At 42.1% G+C, this 20,307-nt stretch overlaps 1 protein-coding gene across 6 annotated transcripts; it reads left to right on the top strand.

The window, feature by feature from the left end:
• The first annotated feature begins 8,835 nt into the window (after positions 1-8,835).
• On the top strand, positions 8,836-20,198 carry LOC148354957 (transcription initiation factor TFIID subunit 4-like). Of its 6 annotated transcripts, none has more exons than XM_088350279.1 (15): positions 8,836-8,911; positions 9,881-10,278; positions 12,137-12,258; positions 12,321-12,431; positions 13,448-13,567; positions 13,743-13,865; positions 13,936-14,025; positions 15,144-15,263; positions 15,348-15,459; positions 15,605-15,686; positions 18,472-18,763; positions 18,822-18,947; positions 19,023-19,079; positions 19,157-19,264; positions 19,339-20,198. In XM_088350279.1, the coding sequence occupies exons 1-15, from the start codon at positions 8,904-8,906 to the stop codon at positions 19,462-19,464; spliced, it is 1,995 nt and encodes a 664-aa protein (XP_088206405.1). In that variant the 5' UTR covers positions 8,836-8,903; the 3' UTR covers positions 19,465-20,198. The 6 variants fall into 6 exon arrangements, with proteins under 6 accessions (XP_088206405.1, XP_088206410.1, XP_088206406.1 ...); XM_088350284.1 differs by lacking the exon at positions 8,836-8,911 and adding an exon at positions 8,920-9,067; XM_088350280.1 differs by lacking the exon at positions 8,836-8,911 and adding an exon at positions 8,920-9,067 and having other exon boundaries at positions 9,878-10,278.
• Positions 20,199-20,307: the final 109 nt, after the last annotated feature.

Genomic DNA, 20,307 nt, shown 5'->3' with positions numbered 1-20,307 from the left:
ACTGAAGTGCATGTCAGTTCTAAAACTCTCCCAAAAAAGGAGTGTGAAAAGAAAGGAGGCGATCAAACTCCTAACTAAGCACAGACTCAAAGATGCCTGTTACATCTCTGAAATATCAAACATTGTTCCTGTAGTTGTAAGTGCTCACATAGGCACAATTCTTGTTTCTTACTCAAGCTTTGTTACTTAAACTGAAAGTGTATCTCTACTGAACTTAAATTAGGAACTAGCAGATATCGCAGACAGAGGAGTGTCACCTACCAACTGGTCATTCATCTGACAAATTAGACGACTAGGAGGCCTAATGGACTGGCGGACCCTAAGACCATAACGGTCAGGTTGAGCACAATTAACCTGAGCTTGAAGGTCTGGGACAGTCAAGTCTAAACAGTCAGTATTAGGGGAGTCTGCGTCCGGATAGTCAGTGTTAAATGGGGTCTCGTCTGGGAGGCCCATACCCAAAGGGATCATGTTTTCAGAGCACTGTGATGGGCTTTCCGTATTGTCACTTGAAGTATGGTCAACATCTTGTTCGGGGATGTGCTGACTTCCTCGACTGGATGTATCAACTGTGAGAGAGTCGGACTGGGCATCAGATCTGCTGTCTAGTGAGTTATCCTCCACTTCTGGATGAACTTGCTCTTCACCTGCCTGTATCACCCAGTTTACTGTACGGACATCACTGTCTTCAACCGCGTCAGGTAAATCAGGGCATACATCACTTCCGTGCATAGCAGCGTCACACCCTGAGTGTTCAGATTCGCTGGCCAGATCATCCTCACAGGGCAAGAAGCTAACAGAGAGCAGCAAATTCCTGTGAACTACCTTCTCTTTGCCCGTCAGACAATCCTTGACTCTATAGACAATGAGATCAGGCTTGACTGATATGACTTCATACGGGGTCGACTCCCACTTATCTGCAACTTTGCGTTTCCCCGGGACACCTCTGTTGGCGATCAACACCCGGTCTCCCACGACGAGGGGTGATCCTTTGGCCCTACGGTTGTACAGCTTGGCATGGCGAGTCTGTTCTCTGAGAGTATTCCTCTGTACAATCTGAGCAGCTTCATGTAGATCTTTCTTCAGATGGCGTACAAAGTCAGAATAGCTGACAACAGCATCATTGGTATTTGCATGTTGAAACATGACATCGACAGGGAGACGAGGGATTCTACCAAACACTAGGTAAAACGGTGCAAACCCTGTTGTCTCATGCTCTGTGCAGTTATAGCAGAATGTGAGCTGCTGCAGCATTTGTGGCCACTTTGCTTTGGGCTGAGGGGGAAGGGTTCTGATCATATCTCCCAATGTTCGGTTAAATCGTTCTGCAATTCCATTTCCCATGGGGTGGTACGGAGTGGTATGGGATTTCTGCACCCCTGCCATCTCTAGAAGCTCTTTGATCAGTTTGCTCTCAAAATTAGCTCCCTGATCAGAGTGGATACGCCGTGGGAAACCATAGACAAGGAAGAAATCCTGCCACAGACGGCGAGCAACTTGTTTGGCGGTTTGATTCCTGCAAGGGAAGGCATGCGCCATCTTGGAGAAATGATCAGTTACGACCAGGACATCTACAGACTTGTTCTCTTGCTCAGCAGTCCAAAAGTCTATACAGACCAACTCCATAGGCTCAGAGGTGACTATGTTCTTGAGTGGTGCACGGTTGTGTGGTTCCGGTGTTTTCCCTACTACACAGCGCTGACAGGATTTAACATAATTCACAACATCACGTTCCATGCCATTCCAGAAGAATCTTTGCCTCACCAGAGACAAAGTTCTGGCCTTGGTGACCTGCTGAGTCATGTAAACCTTGAAGGACTTTCTGTTTCAATGAATCAGGCACCACAAACTGGAAGATTTTCTTGGCCATGTGAGGATCTTTCCTTATTTTGTAGAGCATGCCATTCTGTATGGTGAGTCTGCTCCAATGCTTCAGTAGTTTCATCACACTAGGCGACTCGACAGCTCTCTCACGCCTGGTAGGTCTCTTGTGTCTATGCACAAAGTACATGGTTCTGCTTATTGTGTTGTCCTGTTCTTGTAAACCAACTAGCTGACTCTGTGGGAGTGCTGTTGACTGATCTCCCTTCTGCAGAAGATTGAAGTTGGCATCTGTTCCCATCACTTGACCCACGCCACCAGTGGACTGAGCATTGAGGACAGCAGCAACTTCTTCTGATGTCACAGAACCATTGGAGCCTGATGGAATTGCCCTTTTTACTGACTCGTCTGATGTCCCAGCACTCTCGTCTACAACAGCGTGACAATTGTTGGATACTCTGAACACCTCTTGCACAGTACTGTTGTTCACCCTGTTGACTTGGTCCAAGAGCGAGGTATAGGGCTCGGTAACAAGGCGATGACCCACACATGACCGTACAAATGGCTCACGGCTCAGAGCGTCGGCTACGATGTTCTTTGGGCCGGGAATGTACTTCAGGTCAAAATTGTATGCAGCTAGCTTCGCTACCCACCGCTGTTCACACGCATCAAGTCTTGGTTTGGTCAAAATGTATGTCAGTGGGTTATTGTCGGTCCACGTGGTAAAGTGTCTTCCTTTCAACCAATGGCTGAATTTATCACATACCGCCCATTTCAAGGCAAGAAATTCGAGCCTGTGTGCAGGGTAGTTGAGCTGGGAGCGAGAGAGCGTCTTACTTGCAAAGGCGACTGGTCTGGCTACTTTTCCACCAGGTGGCAGCTGTGACAGGACTGCTCCAATCCCATCAAAGGATGCGTCGACAGCCAGAATAAACGGCGCATCAAAATCTGGGTGGGCCAGAGTGACACCTGTCACGAGGTCGTGCTTCAGTGCTTCAAAGGCGTTCTGGCATGCATCGGACCAATCTGCAGGCGTCAGCTTCACTTGACCTTTCTTGCGGGCTCTCTTGCGCTTATGCTTGTCACCAGATTCAGATGTGAGCCTGAACAGAGGTTTTGCCTTCGCAGAACATGCTTCAATGAAGCTTTGGAAATACATCACCATGCCTAGAAAAGATCTGATTTTACTAGGGCATGGCGTCTTGCCATCCGACTCCATTAGATCAGCGACTTGTACGTCATTTATCGCTCTCACCTTCTCGGGGTCAGTCCGAATTCCATCCTCACTGATGACATGCCCAAGAAATTTCACAGTCCGTCTGAGGAAAAAACACTTTTTGGGTGCGAGCTTGAGGTTGTGTTCCTTGAGGCGAGTAAACACCATCTGCAGGCGTTGGAGTGCAACTTCCTCTGTAGGGGCAAACACCATCAGATCGTCGAGGTAACATAATAGGCTCATGAAATTCTGATCACCGAATATCGACATCATCATCCTCATAAATGTTGCTGGGCTGTTGCAAAGTCCCTGAGGGAGCCGGTTGTACTCGTGAAGCCCGAATGGTGACGAGAATGCCGTGTACTTTTTGTCATCAGGGTGCAAGGGGACATTGTAGTAGCCTGATGTCAGGTCCATTGTGGAGAAAAAGGCATTTCCCCCAAGTGCGGCCAAAGCATCAGCTTGATGCGGTAGTGGGTAGGCATCCTTTATGGTTCTTGCATTAAGCCTTCTGAAATCAGTACATACCCTTAGTTCGCCATTCCGCTTCCATATGAGAACAGGCGCAGATGCATAGTCGCTAGTTGACTTCTGAATAATTCCTTTCTCTTCCATCTCGTTCAGAGTCGTCCTCAGTTTTTCATACTGACTTGGTGGTATACGTCTGTAGGGTAGACGGAATGGCTTGTCATCAACAAGGTGGATACGATGTACAAACTCTTTGGCCTCTCCACAGTCCATCTTATGGCGAGAGAAGATTGACTCGAATTGTTCGATGATATGGAGGAGCTTGTCTTTACACTGCAGCGAAACCTCACATGACTTCAGGTCAATGTCTTGCAGTCCCAGAGCTTCCAATGTACGCATCATGTCCTCTTCTGACCTGGGTCGGACCTCTTTGCTCTGTACACTCTGCACGTTGCACTTGACCTCCTCTGCATTGGGCAGGTCTTCCGCTGCGATACAAGGAGACACATCTGCAATTTTCCTGTTTCTCCTCAGCACCACAACTCTGTCCGTGGGATTAAAGACTTTAACAGGCACCCATCCATCTCCCCAGAGTGGAGTAACAACTCTTCCGACAAGGACTTGTCTGGGCCCAGCCTTTGATTGGGTTGGCTCAACGACCACTGTGCTGCCCGCAGACGTCCCGGCCAACTCAGGTAACTTGCCCCAAATAACGTACTCGGTCCGTGGATTCAGCGTCACGCAACTCTTGATTTTTACTGTCCCTACTTTGTCTGGAATGCAGTCACCTCTCCATCTCTCTGTGTTAGAAAGCATTGACAGGAATTGACTGTGGTTATCCGACAGACCGTTGTCAGGAGTGGAAACTAATCTCCAGTAGCCATCAGTACTTTTCAATTGAGTCAAAATATATTTGATGGCATTGCTGCCAAGGATCATCTGTTCGGTCTGGCCTGGCACAACCATTACTGGTATTATCATTTGGCACCCGTAAACTGTGACGTGAATGTCGTACATATCTCTGGGAGAAACTTGGTGTCCACCGCAGCCTACAATGACATAATCATCGGCCGTGTAACTCATCATATCAGGGAATGGCTGCATGAGGGACTTAGCCGTGTCCTCACTTACTGTACAAGCCATCGACCCGCTGTCCAACAGCGCTCTGAAAGTGGGGCCTTCTTGCACAAGTACAGGTGTGTAAAACAGTTCGTCAGTCTCCGCTATTCTCTGAAACCCCTGAAAGATCAGCTTCTTCGATGGAGGTATCTTGTTGCTATACAACTCATAAATTGATTTATTATCTTGCATGTCAGGCTTCACATTAGTGGTGGGAGGTATACTCAGTTGATCTGCACTGTTCTCCCCTAAGCGCAGATCAGTTAGTTTCCCTGAGGCAGCGGGACAACTTTCGTCACTGGACAATCACGTCGAGAATGCCCTGGGGCATGGCAGTGAAAGCAAAGGTTTTTGTCTCGGCAATGAGAGAGAGCACTGTGTTCGACTTCTTTGCAAATGATACATGGCTTGGCAGTGAAACCATTGATTCTGGCTCCAGGTCGCCTGGTTGGAGCTCCCCCTCTCTCTTGGAACTGGTTCGAGGTAACACGTATCAGAACTTTCTCCAACATACTAATAACGTCCGTTAGAGAGACATACTGTGGGCTCGAAGTCTGAGGTGGCTCGTGCACGAGGGTTGGACCATGGTTCACCTCAGCTTTGTGTACGGCAATTTCCGCTCTATTCGCAGGTTGTTGTAGGGAATCTGCTTTGTAGCTCTTCTCAGCGTGGTATTCATTCAGCACCTCTAGTAACTCACATGCAGACCACTTTTCGATGGTTTTTGATCTGTAAGTGAGTGCCAGTTCCTTGCATGGGCAGTTCCTAATAAACATGTGAGTAACCTCTATTTCAGGGTTGTCAAATGTTTTGCCCTGCTCACTCAAGCACTCAGAGGCAAGGTCAGCTGCTCTGTTTAGTCTCAGCCAGTAGTCATAGGGGTCTTCCTGGTCTTTGGGCAAAGTTGAATAAAAGTCAGCTAGAGGGACAGCAGAGTACTTGGTACAGCTAAAGTGTTTCCTGAGAAGACTATAAATCATGTCAGGGCGGGTATAGACGTCTATATTACTGTTTCTAATGCCAAACCTAACTACATCTTTAGCTTTTCCTCTTAAATGTATAAGGATTTCCTCTGCTTGCTCTTCAAGTCTCACATTACTCCTTTTAATAAATGTCCTCATTAGATTTTCCCACTCATGTATTGTTATTGAGTCTGAGCCATCCCCAATAAATGACGGCGGTTCCTTAACCTTTCTCTGTGTAACCACCTGATTCAATCTGTTTGCTACATCTTGTGTGGCAGCAGCGTTAGGAGCTACTATATTACGTGACTGTATATTTGTGAATATGCTATCAGCCAATTTATGTCCTATCTCCTGAATAATATTTGTCATCTGATCAGCTACACCCTCAGAAACGTCACTTGTGCTCTGAGTAAACATGTTTCAAAGATGTAAATAAGTCAAAATCGCCTGCGTAACACGTCACTGTATAGCAGTTTTAAATACTGTGAGCTGATGGCTTCATGAAATGATGTGGCAGGTAGGACAGTCCTCGGTTCGGAGAGCTTGATAGAAGTCACGGGTCACGGCACCAATGTAACCGCGCTGTACGTGTCCCACCAAAGATCCACATTCACGCTGGACTGGATGATGAGGTTTTTATTATTACAGTTTCTGCAAATGGATGAGTCACAACATTAGCTTTTTCTGCTGGGTCAGATCTCTTTGATCTCTTTGTAGTACTCTGGTAAAACTGACAACAAAGCATATCAAAGAGCTTTCTTTTCACTTTACAGAAAATACATTTTATAATATCACAATACATGTATAAATCTTTGCATTTTAACAAGATAGTTTTAACAAGAGATTGTATAGTGGATTTTTAACGTTTACAATGAATTCAACATGTTTTTCTTTACTCTGAATTTTAACCAACATCATCCTTTTTTTTAATGTATATGAAAAATAGGAATAAAAACAATAATGAGTATAAAAATGGGTACAATTTACCTGCAAATGGATGAGTCACAACATTAGCTTTTTCTGCTGGGTCAGATCTCTTTGATCTCTACAAGGGGAATTAATATTTAGTAAAACAGAAACAAAACGAAAATAAACCTAAACAGCTTGACAATATCAATCACATTACTATGCATGTTGAGAGATTTGTCAGCTGGGGTTATAAACTTTAAAATTAACTTATTTTGTGGAGCACCAAAAGATATGTCTTACCTTTGTAGTACTCTGGTAAAACTGACAACAAACCCCACCTCCTGGTCACATGTTAGAAGCCAAAACCAAACCCCACCCCATACCAGCAGATGGCACTGTTGGACTCAGCATTGCAGGACATTTACCAAAAACTATACACATATTTTAGCAGGAATTTCAATAAAATAATAGTTATTATCACACCTGTTACATATATATATATATATATATATATATATATATATATATATAAACCCTTTATTCCGGTCTTATGTGAGCCATTGTCTGGTAAAGGAGCCTTGCCTCAACTTGTCTCAACTTGCTGGATGAAGTGAGAGTTGTCAACAAAATAGTCCAGTGTGCCTTTTGCTTGACCAGCAACTGCCAGACTGTCCTGAGTGGAGATTCTGCAGGTAAACATATTTCTCGGCGTCCGTCATCCGGAAACGCTTTTCGTTCTGAAGAGGTGTCAGCAGTCCTGGATGCTCAACTAATGGCAGCATTCCCTGGGATAAACCCAAATTCACTTCAACTACCCGTAGAGGATCTGTCCATCGTCATTCCTCAGAGCCAACTACACAACCTGGAATTACAAGACATTAAGCAAAGTCCTGTTTTATGTTCAGCACCATAAGAGACCCACCGCTCGTTTGTGAGGAGTCCAGTCCTTGTGTTGCTGAGCCATTGGAAGAAGTTAAAAGTTCGAGATAGGGCCCCTTACAGAGTGAGGAGTCAGTCATTTTTGAGTCCTTGAAACGTCAAAACCTGCATGGTGTCCATGATGCAGCATGTCATCAGCATCAACATTGTCCTTGGACAGTCAAAGGTTCTTTTGGACTGGCATGGAGAAATATGTCACCAAGAACTTATTTTAAAAGAGTAAATCAAATCAAAAATACTCCACTTCCTTGGAATGGTTCAGTTTATTTGATTCCTAGCACCACTACAGCCCCCCCCCCCGCTCTCCTCTCACTCGGCTTGTGTCACTTGGGGCATTGCAGTTGAGTCTATGGAGGTTCCAGTGAGAGTACTTTATCATGATAACCACAAAGTGCCATCCATCCATTCATTATCTGCACCACTTATCCTCAGCAGAGTCAAAGCTGTCTTGGGGAAGTGGGCAGGGGACACCCTGAACTGGTTGCCAGTTAGTCGCAGGGCAAACAGACACAGACAACTCACTTACTCATTCATACCTAGGGACACTTACCAACAGCCAATTGACCTGACATGCATGTTTTTGGAATGTGGGAGGAAACTGACGCAAGCATAGGAAGCCATTGCAAACTCCGCACAGGAAGGCTGGTGGCTGGATTTGATCCAATGACCTCAGAACTGTGCAGCGGATGCGCTAAGAACTCATCCAGCCCACAAAGTGGTAAATGGTAAATGGTCTGCATTTATATAGCGCTTTTCAAGTCAATGAAGAGCTTTACAATGTGCTTCACACTTAACCATTCACACACACTCACACACCAATAGGGAGTCAGCCATGCAAGGTGCCTACCTGCTTATTAGGGGCATTAGGGATTCAGTGTCTTGCCCAAGGACACTTCGACATATAACACAGAGGAGTCGGGGATCGAACCTGCAACCTCTTGATCCCAAGACGAGCGCTCTACCTCCCGAACTCTCTCCAGAAGTTCAGTGAGGATCTCTGAATGATTCAATGTTGATCTAAATGACTAACGATGATAGATGGAATCCACCTGTGTGTACTCAAGTCTCTGTATAAATGCACCTGCACTGTGATAGTCTAAGAGGTCTTTTTAAAGCGCAGAGAGGAAGTGTCATAAATTCAAGTCTAGTTTATATTTATGGCCCTTATTCAAAAGAAACATTCAATTAATAAAACTGCCTCAAAACAAACATTGATTCATATGATAAAAACGACATTAAAAAAGAAAGAAAAAATCTTTAGCAAACCATTTTCATTAAAATGTTTTCATAATTGAATTAGACACGTTATATTATGTAAGTTGATTTTTTTTTTAATCAGCCGGACATTCTGGGTGCTCAGCCCCCCTAAACTCTAAACCTAAAATCGCCACTGCTTGAAAGTCGTAAAACATCCCACATCTTCCAGTTTCCATGAATGCGTCACACAGACAACCAGCGATTGCTACATGGGACGGTGCGTTCACGCCCCCCAACCCCTTCCTTGGAGAGCACGTAATTTAAATCAATACACTCGGGGACGCGGTCGTCTTTTTCGATCGTATTATAAAACAAATCGGCCCTTATCTTTGTAATATCTCATATTTTCTATGAAGTGTTAATAACATTAGACGTAAGTATCATAGTTCTCCTGAGCAACGCGTTTCACGTATACGTTTAAGGGAGTTGATGAATTCGAATTGTTGACGAATCATTTCAATTAAGTTGAAAGTAATATCGTCAAACACGAGGTCATTTGGAAGAAAAATGTTATAATCCAAATTAAAAGTTATTACCTACACCTTGTCTGGAGCAAATCGGCTAACAAAATCCAAACAGTCGTTTGACGTTAACGTGTACTTAAAACGTAGCGATATAACGGTAAGTTATTTTGTGTGACGTTTTTGGAGTGTGGGGTTGGGGGGCTGTACTTGGGTTAAATCAAAATTCTTTAAAAGCGTCTTTAACCCTTGCACAGTTTTATCAGTTTTCCCTCTCGCTGTGAATGTGCTTGATTGCTGTTGAGATTGTCAAGATTGTTTTCTGTTATTAGTGTCAATAAATTGGTTCAAACCATAAACCTCTCGCTGTATTAGAGCCAATATATGGCACCTTTTTGTAACTGTGATAACTAAGTCATTTCTGAAATTCTTTTTTTTTTTAACTTACAAACACTAAAACGTTGAGTTTCATCAGACCTATCGATTTGTATTTATTTTGGATGTCCTCTATGGACAATACAAGTAAATAGTGTGCTATGAACAAAACTACATCTGATGTATGTAATAAAAATAACAAATCCAAGTTGGAATATACGTTTGCAGGTCATTCAGGCCTTGAATATGTTAGAGATGAATAGAGAAGCCTCAGTTTTTTTATTTTATTTTCAAAGGAATCTTACATATTGGATTTGATACTAAGGTGACATTTGTTTCTCACATAGTAGCATGGCCACAAATAAAGACCCCATAGGAACAGTACGAGATGGAGATCTTAGCACCATTCAAGTGAAGAACCAACAGCAGGTCATGGCCAAGTGTGGCCTTGTTCCTTCTCCATGTTCTTCCAGAGGACAAGTGTATCAACCTACTCCCACCGTTCCTACTCCTCAGACGTCCGCTGCCGCTATAATGTTAGTAACCAACATTTCCAAGCCTGGTGGGGAGACTGCCACTGGGCCCAAAGCAGTTCTAAGCCAGCCCACCACCACCACCACAGTGCCCCCTACATTGGCCCAGGGGAGGACGGTGATGATAACGGTGCCTAGGTCATCGGGATCACCGATGGCCGTGATGCCTCGCTCAGCTCAGAGACAGTTGCCTGCAAACATCCAGATTCCACCAGGTATTCTAATTTAGCATCACGCGGCTAACATTTAAACTCTACTAGCCTTTAAAGGAGGGGTGGGTAACTATGTGTAGTTGCGGGTTGCATTGCGGTAAAAAAATGGGCCTAAGGGGCCAGTCTTGGAGACGTATCCAATTTCTTCATTTATGAATAAATATACATGCAGACATCTGCATGTTATAGGTATTCCTTTATATTTGTTGTAAATTATATTATTTTCATGAAATTTGTTTTTAAACACCCACAAATAAGGCAAATATTATGTTTGGTTCCTTTTTTTAAGCACAGAATTGGATATTTAGTTTTGTAGTATTACTGTAGTTGTATGTTTTAAGTATTTTTGTAGTAAGTACAGTTGTGATGCCCAGAGACCTGTTCTGAAAATGGGTGCTGGTCTTTTGTGAGTTTCTAATAGTTAAATGACTCTATTCAACCTTCCAATAATTAGCCTGGCAATAACATAGAAACAATGAAGTAGTAAAATGATGAGTTGTGCGCTGATTAGCAACAAAAAGTAGCTATTAGCTTGAAGAAGGTTGGAGACCCCAGTTCTGGACAATTCTACACAAGTGAATTCACATTTCATGTTGTTATATTGTCTTCGAAGGCTTACCACTTGACTGAATTAGGAGGGCAATCCTACTTCATTCCACTCATTTTAATAATTGTTGTTCTTTAATTCTTAGTTCAAGCAACATGCAACAAAATAAGTGCCTTGAAGTAAATGCAAACCAAGTGGCTGTAGCGAATCCGTGCATCATTAAGGTGTGTGTGTGTCTTTCATATTGGAGTTTGCATGTTTTCGTCGCTTCTTCGCCTGGCTCTCCAATTTCCTCCATGCCACCTAAAATATGGATAGCAAGTTGATTGATGTACTCTAATTGGAGTGTATGTTTTAATACTTGATTGTCTTTATGTGCCTTGCGACTGGATGGTCAGCAGTCAAGGGTGTGGCCTGCCCATTCCCCGAGTCAGCTGGGATGGGCCATTTTACACAAGCGACCTTTGTGTTGATACATATGGGATGGTTTCATTCAGCTCTTTGATCTGTTTTTTATTGTATGAAAAGTGCTATATAGATAAACTAGATTTGATGTATGACCTCTGCCAGAATTTGTACTGCATTCATTCGGATTACCGTAATTTCCAGTGGGAGTGCGACTCTGCCAAGGTTGCCTTTTTTCACCGATTTTGTTCATAACTCTAATGAACAGAATTTTCAGGCACATCTCTGCTTTTTGCAGGTGATTTTGTGCTGTTTGCTTCTTAAAGCCGTAATCCTCAGCTCTCACAGCCTATTGTGAAGCAGCCCGGCTGAAGATAAGGACCTCCAAGTCCGAGATCATGATTCTCAGCCCGAAAAGGGTAGCACGCCCTTTTTGGGTCAGGGATGAGATCCTGCCCCAGTTAGAGGAGTTAAAGTGTCTCGGGTTCTTGTTCATGAGCAAGGGTAGGATGGAACATGAGGTCGACGGACAGATAGGTGCAATGTCTTCAGTCATGCGGACCCTGTACTGGTCCGTCCTGGTGAAGAAGAAGCTGAGCCAAAAGGCAAAGCTCTCAATTTACAAGTTGTACATTCCTTCCCCCACCTATGACCACAAACTTTGGGCCATGACCGAAAGAACAAGATTCTGGATATAAGCAGCTGAAATGAGTTTCCTCTGCAGGGTGGCTGGGTTCTCCCTTTATAGATGGGGTGAGAAGCTCGGTCATTTGGGAGGGACTCAGTTTAGAGACACTTCTCCTTCACGTTATGAGGCGCCAGCTCCCCCTGCGACCCGACCTCGGACAAACAGTAGATGATGGGTGGATGGGTAATAACAATTTTACATAAATTCATGTAAATGGACAGGTATGGTGCTGATCCGCAGTGACAGTGGTCAGTTGATGCTGATGTCCCAGCAGGCTTTGGCTCAGGCGCAGCAGGGAGCAAGAACCAGCATTGGTATTTCCACCAAAATTTTTACCTCCAAGGTAAGGGTACAGTATTTCATGTGGGTCTGTGCTCACATGAACTGCACCGTTTTCTACATCAGGGATCCACAGCGACTGTGGCAGGTCAAAGCAGCGATAAGATGTCTCAAATCAGGATGGGCGCTTCTCAAACTTTACAACCGACGGCTGTTCCAAAGACAACCATGGTCAAGGTATAACGACATCTGGACTGTCCTCTTAGTCTTTCAAATTCAAATTATAACATGATACGGTGAAAATGGTTCTGGTAAGACAGTAACCTGTAAAGTACAGTAAAATGTATATGTGTGTATTATATAGGGCTTCCTTGTGGTAGAAAAACTTCATGAAAAAACATTTGATTTGAATAATAAGCAAAATACATGAACTATGCTATGGTGCTTTGCAGAGGTGGGTAGTAACAAATTACATTGACTCCGTTAAATTTACTTGAGTAAGTTTTGGGAAATGTTGTACTTCTAAGAGTATTTTCGAATCCTTATACGTGATTAGATTTGCGAAGAAGAAACTGTACTCTTACTCAGCTACACTAGGCTACTTTGAACTCATGACCTAAATCCCCTCCACGTAAGTACAAGTCAACGTCCGTCTGCGAAAGTGCATTTATTTTGTCAAGAGTTCTCATTTCTTTTTAGATTTGACCAGTGACCCAAACAACCACCAGTTGCCACTTGTGAGCAGCTTTAGAAACGTGTTTTACTGTACTGTATGCGCAGTGCATCTAGCTGCGTGTACCCAAACAGAGTACAAATACAATTACAGACTCAGAATTTATTGTTGAATGGGTGGACTTTGATGATTTTATGATCTCATCGAATAGTTGTTTTGAAAAACAAAATCATAAATGAATCTCTACAGTTACTCAGTACTTGAGTCGTTTCTTTCCCCAACCTTTCCCACGTATATTCAGAGAACAAATAGGAACCACAGTCCAACCAATACACAATATATGCAAAAGAACAAGACACACTCTGATACTCAGACAGAAAATATATCTTGAAAAATGCAAAATTATACTGTATATTGCGTTAGAAATACTCATTCGTTCACCATGTTTAAGTAACAAACTAAAAACACAAAAGAAAATCTATTAGTAAAGATTATTTTAAATGGCAATGGCAAAGACTAAATGCATTGTATGTTGTCATGGTTGTGTGAAAATAATTCGTTTTTGCATCTGTTCCTTCAGGTGATGGGCGTTACTCCCAAACCTGCAGTGGTTCAGACACGAGGTGTAGTTGGGGTACCCCGGGATTCTTTTCAGCCGGTACCCACGGAAACCAAGAAGGAACCCCAACCTATTAGTCAGGTAAGTGACTCAATTTGAATTGTAGGGAACCACTCTTAGTTTTTCTTTTCTCGCCAAAAGGTATTTTTCATAATACGTTTCAGGAAAATGTTCACAGCATGATTTGGCCCATCTATAAAGGCCCCGCGGTTCTGTCGTCTTAAAATGTTTGTCATATGCCCTTTTTCCTGCAAAGGAGATGCTAGAGAGTGTGAAGAAGTGCAAGAACTTCCTGGTGACACTGATGAAGCTAGCATCTAGTGACTCAAAGTCTGTCAACATGGCCAACAATGTGCGAGGCTTGGTCAGGAGTCTTCTGGTGGGATTTTTACTATTTGATTTATTTATTGTGGGCAGGTCATACAAATTCAAGGTTGTTGATGTTGTAGGAAGGCAGGATAGAAGCAGAGGAGTTCACGGAGGCTCTGTACAAGGAGCTCAAGTCCACACCGCAGCCCTGCTTGGTGCCGTTCCTCAAGGTAAGTAAGGGGCAATGACACTCGATTTTACAAGAGAAACAAAATTATAAAATTGCAAGTTTCTTCTTTTTGATTCTTTCTTGGCGTTTGGGTTGATGTATGGAGTGTACTTGAAACATACCTCTTTTTGCTTTCACCAATTTCCCCAGGGGGACAAGCATGACATGACTCTCAAGCACTCCCCCAACCTCATTCCTCCCACCTAATCTCTTCCACCCCAAACAGCTTTAATAAATGTGATATAAAAGCTTATTGAGGCTGTATGTTAATATACAGGCTTTTTTGACCATTGTAACCACTTAAGAAAAAATATTTGTCTATTTTTTTCACGAACAACAGGAACAATGCACCTAACCTTTAAAACCTTTTTTTTTTTTTTTTTTTTTTAAATTGAAGACGTGGTTTCGGAGTAAGAATGATGGGTACTAGGCCTATGTTTGTACATATAACTGTTTTGAAAGATATCTGGAAATGTGAAAATAAAGCTAAAGCACAAAGAGTTCCACACACAGATGCCCTAACACATCTTTGCACTCCAGCTTTGTTTTCACATTTCCGGAATGTTTTCAGAATATCATTTGGCCCATTAGCTCCAAATCTTGCTCAAAAACCCTCATCCATCCATCATCTGCACCACTTATCCTCACTACGGTCACAGGGGTGCCTTTCTTCGGGTAGTGGGCAGCGGGACACCCTGAACTAGTTGCCAACCAGCCGCACACAGAGACAGACAACTCACTCGCTCATTCACATGTAGGGACAATTTGGATTTGGCCAATTAACCTGACATGCATGATTTTTCGAATGTGGGAGGAAACCGGAGTGCCCGGGGGAAACCCACACAAGCACGGGGAGAACATTTAAACTCCGCACAGGAAAGTTGGTAACTGGATTTGATCCCATGACCTCTGAACTGTGCCGCAGATACGCTAACCTCTCATCCGCCGTGCCAGTTGCTCCAAAACCAAATCTGAAATTGTTAAAATTATATATTTATTGGGACCTTCCTCGTTTTTTTAACTGGTTGGCGCCAGAAGGTATATGTCTTTGAGGCCAAGGTTTTAAAATTTAGAATTATTTTTGTGACATTAATGAATACTGTTGTGTCCTTCTTTCAGAAAAGTCTCCCAGCAGTGCGTCGCCTCACTGCTGACCCACAAGTATTCATCCAGCAAGCCTGCTCCTCTTCGTCGTCATTGTCTTTCTCTTCCTGCAGCCCTGCTTCAAAAAAACCCATTGTGAGCCCATTTCCAAGTTCATAAACCCTTCATTTCGTAGCCTGGCCGAATCATGTCAAATGCGGTTTATGATCCATCATATAGTCAGTTGGTGCAAGCATGTTGACCGAGGCCAGAGCTTCAACCTCTAGGAACTTCAGGAGTCCCATTTTTACCTCTAAAGACACCCCAGTCAATATTGGAAAAACCGTTACAGGTAGCTCTTATTCCATTCATGACAATCAAATTTCTTCTCTATAGTTTTAAATTACAAGCCACTTTTGGAGAATATTATTATAAACTATTATTAATGTGCTTTCCCCCCCCCCCCCCCTTTTTTTTTCTTTTTTTTTTTTCAAAAGTAACCTCCATGAAGCAACCGTTTACCCATGATCCTGTGCGCACCTCAAGACTTTCTTCTCGGGACAATTCAGCCTCATACAAGTAAGACGATTCAGATGTATCTCACCACAACTCTAAATTAAAAAGTACATTTTCACAAATGTATTCAATTCAATTGAACTCTGTAAATATGTCATTTGCAAACGAGTTTAAATAAAGATGATGATACTAACGACTTTTTTTAATAGTCAGATAGTCACTGACTAAAAATGATTAGTTAAATAATCGTATAATTATTATTATTATTTTAAAGCGGATTTATGTGGCGCATGATGATAAACACAAGAAAAATGGTGCAATGAATAATTTTCTTACTGAACATGATCAGATTCATACAATTGTAACCGCGTTGTACGTGTCCCACCAAAGATCCACATTCACGCTGGATTGGATGATGAGGTTTTTATTATTACAGTTTCTGCAAATGGATGAGTCACAACATTAGCTTTTCTGCTGGTTTTGATCTCTTTGATCTCATTGCAGTTCTCTCTGTTAAGACTGCCAACAAAGCATATCAAAGAGCTTTCTTTTCACTTTACATAAAATACATTTCAGAATATCACAATACATTTTTACATCTTTACATTTTAACAAGATAGATCGTATAGTGGATTTTTAACGTTTGAAATGAAATGAAATGATCTGCATTTATATAGCGCTTTTCAAGTCAATGACTTCCCAAAGCGCTTTACAATGTGCTCCACATTTCCCAATAGCGGCCCTGCAGCCATGTAAGGCGCTAACCTGCTTATTGGGGGTATTAGGGGTTCAGTGTCTTACCCAAGGACACTTCGACATGTAACACGGGCGAGACGGGATTCGAACTGGGATCCCTTGATCCAAAGACGAACACTCTACCACCTATGGATTCAACATATTTTTCTTTCGTCTGAATTATAACCAACATCATCCTTTTTTAATGTATATGAGAAAATAGAAATAAAAACAATAATGAGTATAAAAACGGGTACAAGTTACCTGCAAATGGATGAGTCACAACATTAGCTTTTCTGCTGGTTTTGATCTCTTTGATCTCTACAAGGGGAATTCATAATTTAGTAAAACATAGACAAAACGAAAATAAAACTAAACAGCTTGACAATATCAATCACATTACTGTGCATGTTGAGAGATTTGTCAGCTGGGGTTATAATGTTTAAAATTAACTTCTTTTGTGGAGCACCAAAAGATGTGTCTTACCATTGCAGTTCTCTCTGCCAACAAACCCCGCCTCTCGGTCACATGTCAGAAGCCAAAACCAAACCCCGCCCCATACCAGCAGATGGCACTGTTGGACTCATCATTGCAGGACATTTACCATAAACTATACACATATTTCAGCAGGAATTTCAATAAAAAAAAAAGTTATTACTACACCCGTTACACAATGAATAAATGAAAATGCTAAATTCAATTAGGAACGGTGCTCGGTCAGTAGAGACATACATTCACGAACAAACCTCAGTCCATTTTATTTCGAGACAGGTAAACAAATAAATTAAAATCCTGTTTTGTATCCATGTAAAACAAGAAAGGCTCATTAGCAGCAGTAGAACAGTAAATACAACAAATATGTGCATTTTGTGTTGTACATTCAGTAGTCAACTGCAAATTCTAACAAAAGTACTTAACGATTCTCATCTGACGTTTATCTTTTTTAATGTTTTGACAGGCAGTCTGGCATAACGCAGTGTCTGAAACTCATGACAAAAAGTTACCGGACTCGAGGGCAGACAACTCTGAAAAGTTGCCTGCCCAGCCATAACACAACTTGAAACACAATAAGACAACTAATCACAAAAAAAACACTGTTGCAAAGTATTAAAGATTGATAATCAAAATATATAACAGAACAACACTTCAAAATTAAGTTTATTATACATTTACTTATTCATGACATTGCTGTTTTTCATCTGCCATTAGTATGTACCTGTATTTACTCATCTTCATTCATGCAATGTTTGCTTTGCGTCGTCTGCTACAAGCCACGTGAACTCCTCTTTCCACAATGCTTTTAATGCACGTTTACGCTTTGTAGCGTCATACATTTTGTTAGCTTCTTTTGAATCTTTCATCTGGGGCTGAGGTTTTGGTTCGATTCCTAACCACTTATCCATTTTTCTCGCGTTCTCTGTGCGTCTACTTTGGAAAATGATATGCAAAATGCATGACCTTATAATGCTTGGAAAAATCCGGAAGCACGAAGTTATTCGATACAGGCTTCTGATTGGCTGCCGAAATTTTTTTCTTGAAAAAGTTGTCTGCCACCCGGGCGGAGACGTTTTGTAGGTTGTACGCTCTACGTAAAAGATGCACGCCCCGGGCGTCCTTGCAGACGTTATTTCAGACACTGCATAACGCTCAAGCTGTCTTTTATAGCGAAAAATATGTGTATAAAATGTGCATTTCATCAAAACCGTATTGGTTTGAATATGACTTAAACCTAATCGAGGCTAGTCGGACTCTGTTTTGTTCAACTGTACGACTGCTCTCTTAAAATATTTGCATCACCGAACTACTGCTGCACAAGATCTGCTTTGTAAATTCTAAAAATACTCTTATTATTCACAATACCCAGGCTAAAATTTTCCTAAACTTCAAATGTTGGTACGCCATCACTTCTGTAGATTACCTCTTGAGACAGCCAGTAATTCTATTCATGCAGAGATGCCACACTTCGTTAGAAAAACATGTCAGCCGACAATAGTCGTCATTGTCGACTATTTATATTATCAATTTCTGTGGACAATATTGACAAATCGTTGTAGCCCTACATACCATACAATGAGAACAGACGGTAAGTTGTACGCATTTCTCTGCTCCTTAGAGAAGATGACGACATTAACGATGTGGCGTCTATGGCGGGCGTCAACTTGCGAGAAGAAAACGCTCAGATCCTAACCAGCTCGGTGGGCTCCATTGTGCAGTCGTGCCAGGATCAGCTCTTTCTGTCCCCTGGTCCCATGATGGGCCGAATCCTACGCTTAGGACGTCCATTCGGGGTGAGCCATGTGGTCCCTGAGGCGGTGACACTGGTTTCTCACGCTGCACAGGAGTATCTCAGAAGCCTTCTGGAGAAACTCAGCATCATGGCGGAACATCGCAAGTTGACGCTGAAGGTACTTGAGCCAGGTTTCTTGGTTTTCAATGCCCCTGAATGCCTTTTGCCTTTCGCAGGAGGACACGCGGTACGTCCAAGTGAGTGACGTGCGTTCCCAGCTGCATTTCCTGGAAGGTTTGGAGACTTTGAGGAAGAAGAGGAAAGATGAAGAAGAGAAAGAAAGGATGATGCGATTGGCAAAGGTCAGTCTCACACATCCAATTGCTGTTTTCCTGTCCCGTTCCACAACTCTTTCCATGTTTGCTTTCTGCTGGTAGAGTCGCTCAAACACTGAAGATCCATTGCAGCAACAGCTTAAGCAACGAGCAAAAGAGGTAACTTTTTTTTATCCAATGTGACTTTTAGTTGTTTCCGTGGGTTTGTTGACTCTTTTTGTTGTTTCCTCTTCGAGCTCCAACAAATGGAAGCCGCTCAACTGCAGAAAAGAGAAACCAACCTCACTGCTCTGGCAGCTATCGGCCCCAGGAAGAAAAGGCCGCTTAGTAATACAGAAGGACAGGTATGTGTTAGTTTGTGTTAGTGTCTGAATTTTGCATGTATAGATGAGATACTTAGTGTGCACATCTAATTCAGGTGCCGCTGGTACCCAGGCCAGCTGTCCAACGCGTGAGTCGAGTGATTCTTCGTGACCTGCTAGCGTGCATGGAGCAAGACCGCTTTCTGCGACAATCGCTCACCTTCTACAAAGCCATGCTTTGACTCCTTCAATAAATGTATTTTGTTTCATCGGGAACATTACAATTTAAAAGTAGTTTAAACAAACCCCTTGGAAATATAATAGTAATTGTTTAAATATAAAGGTTAATAATCGAGTGGGGGCACTAAAAAACTAAGATGGTTAACAAAAGAAATTTGAATACAAAATAGGAATTCGCCAATAATGTTTAATTCCAAACAGCAAACGCAACCCAAAAGATAAAAAATATATTCCTTTGTCTTCTTTCTTTTTTTGTTAAATTAAAAGGATTTTTTTTCTGATAACTGTCCATATAAACTTATCATCGCCAGTTCTTAGCGTTTTGGTTACATGATTGTGTATCTTGTTCATCTCGATAGTAATTTTCTCAATCAGTCAAACAGCGACCTACCTATCATATTTAGTTTTCTCTTTAAACACCCAAACAAAATAAGAACTGTGCGTAGTATCAGGGAAAACAAAGAAGATTGTTCGCTTATATCCCGATGCACTTTGTTTTGTGTTTTTCTGTTTTTCTGTTTTTCTTCTTCTGTGTATCACAGTGGAACTTAGCCAGAAAATCTTCACAATCATTGTAAATTATTAGGTGGAAAACAAAAAATGTCTAATCCTAAAAAGCGTCTCTAAATGTGAATGTAGAGATCAGCTGTATAGTATTCCAAGCTAAGCTTTTCATTTTTGAAAGCTCTCCTTAAGTTGTTCTGTTTAAATAAATACAAGCATTTGTGTCAACTCAGAGTCAAAGTGACAAAAACTCATCATTTATCTTTTCATTTTTTGTTTACGCTTTTTGAAATTTTTGGGGTACCCGAAGAAGCAAATTCTCTTTAGGTAACTATTTAAAA

Source organism: Urocampus carinirostris, chromosome 12 (genome assembly GCF_059441175.1).
Source record: "Urocampus carinirostris isolate Australia breed hairy pipefish chromosome 12, RoL_Ucar_1.0, whole genome shotgun sequence".
NCBI lineage: Eukaryota > Metazoa > Chordata > Actinopteri > Syngnathiformes > Syngnathidae > Urocampus > Urocampus carinirostris.
Note: the sequence above shows the minus strand (reverse complement) of the source record. Positions and strands in the feature narration are given on the sequence as shown.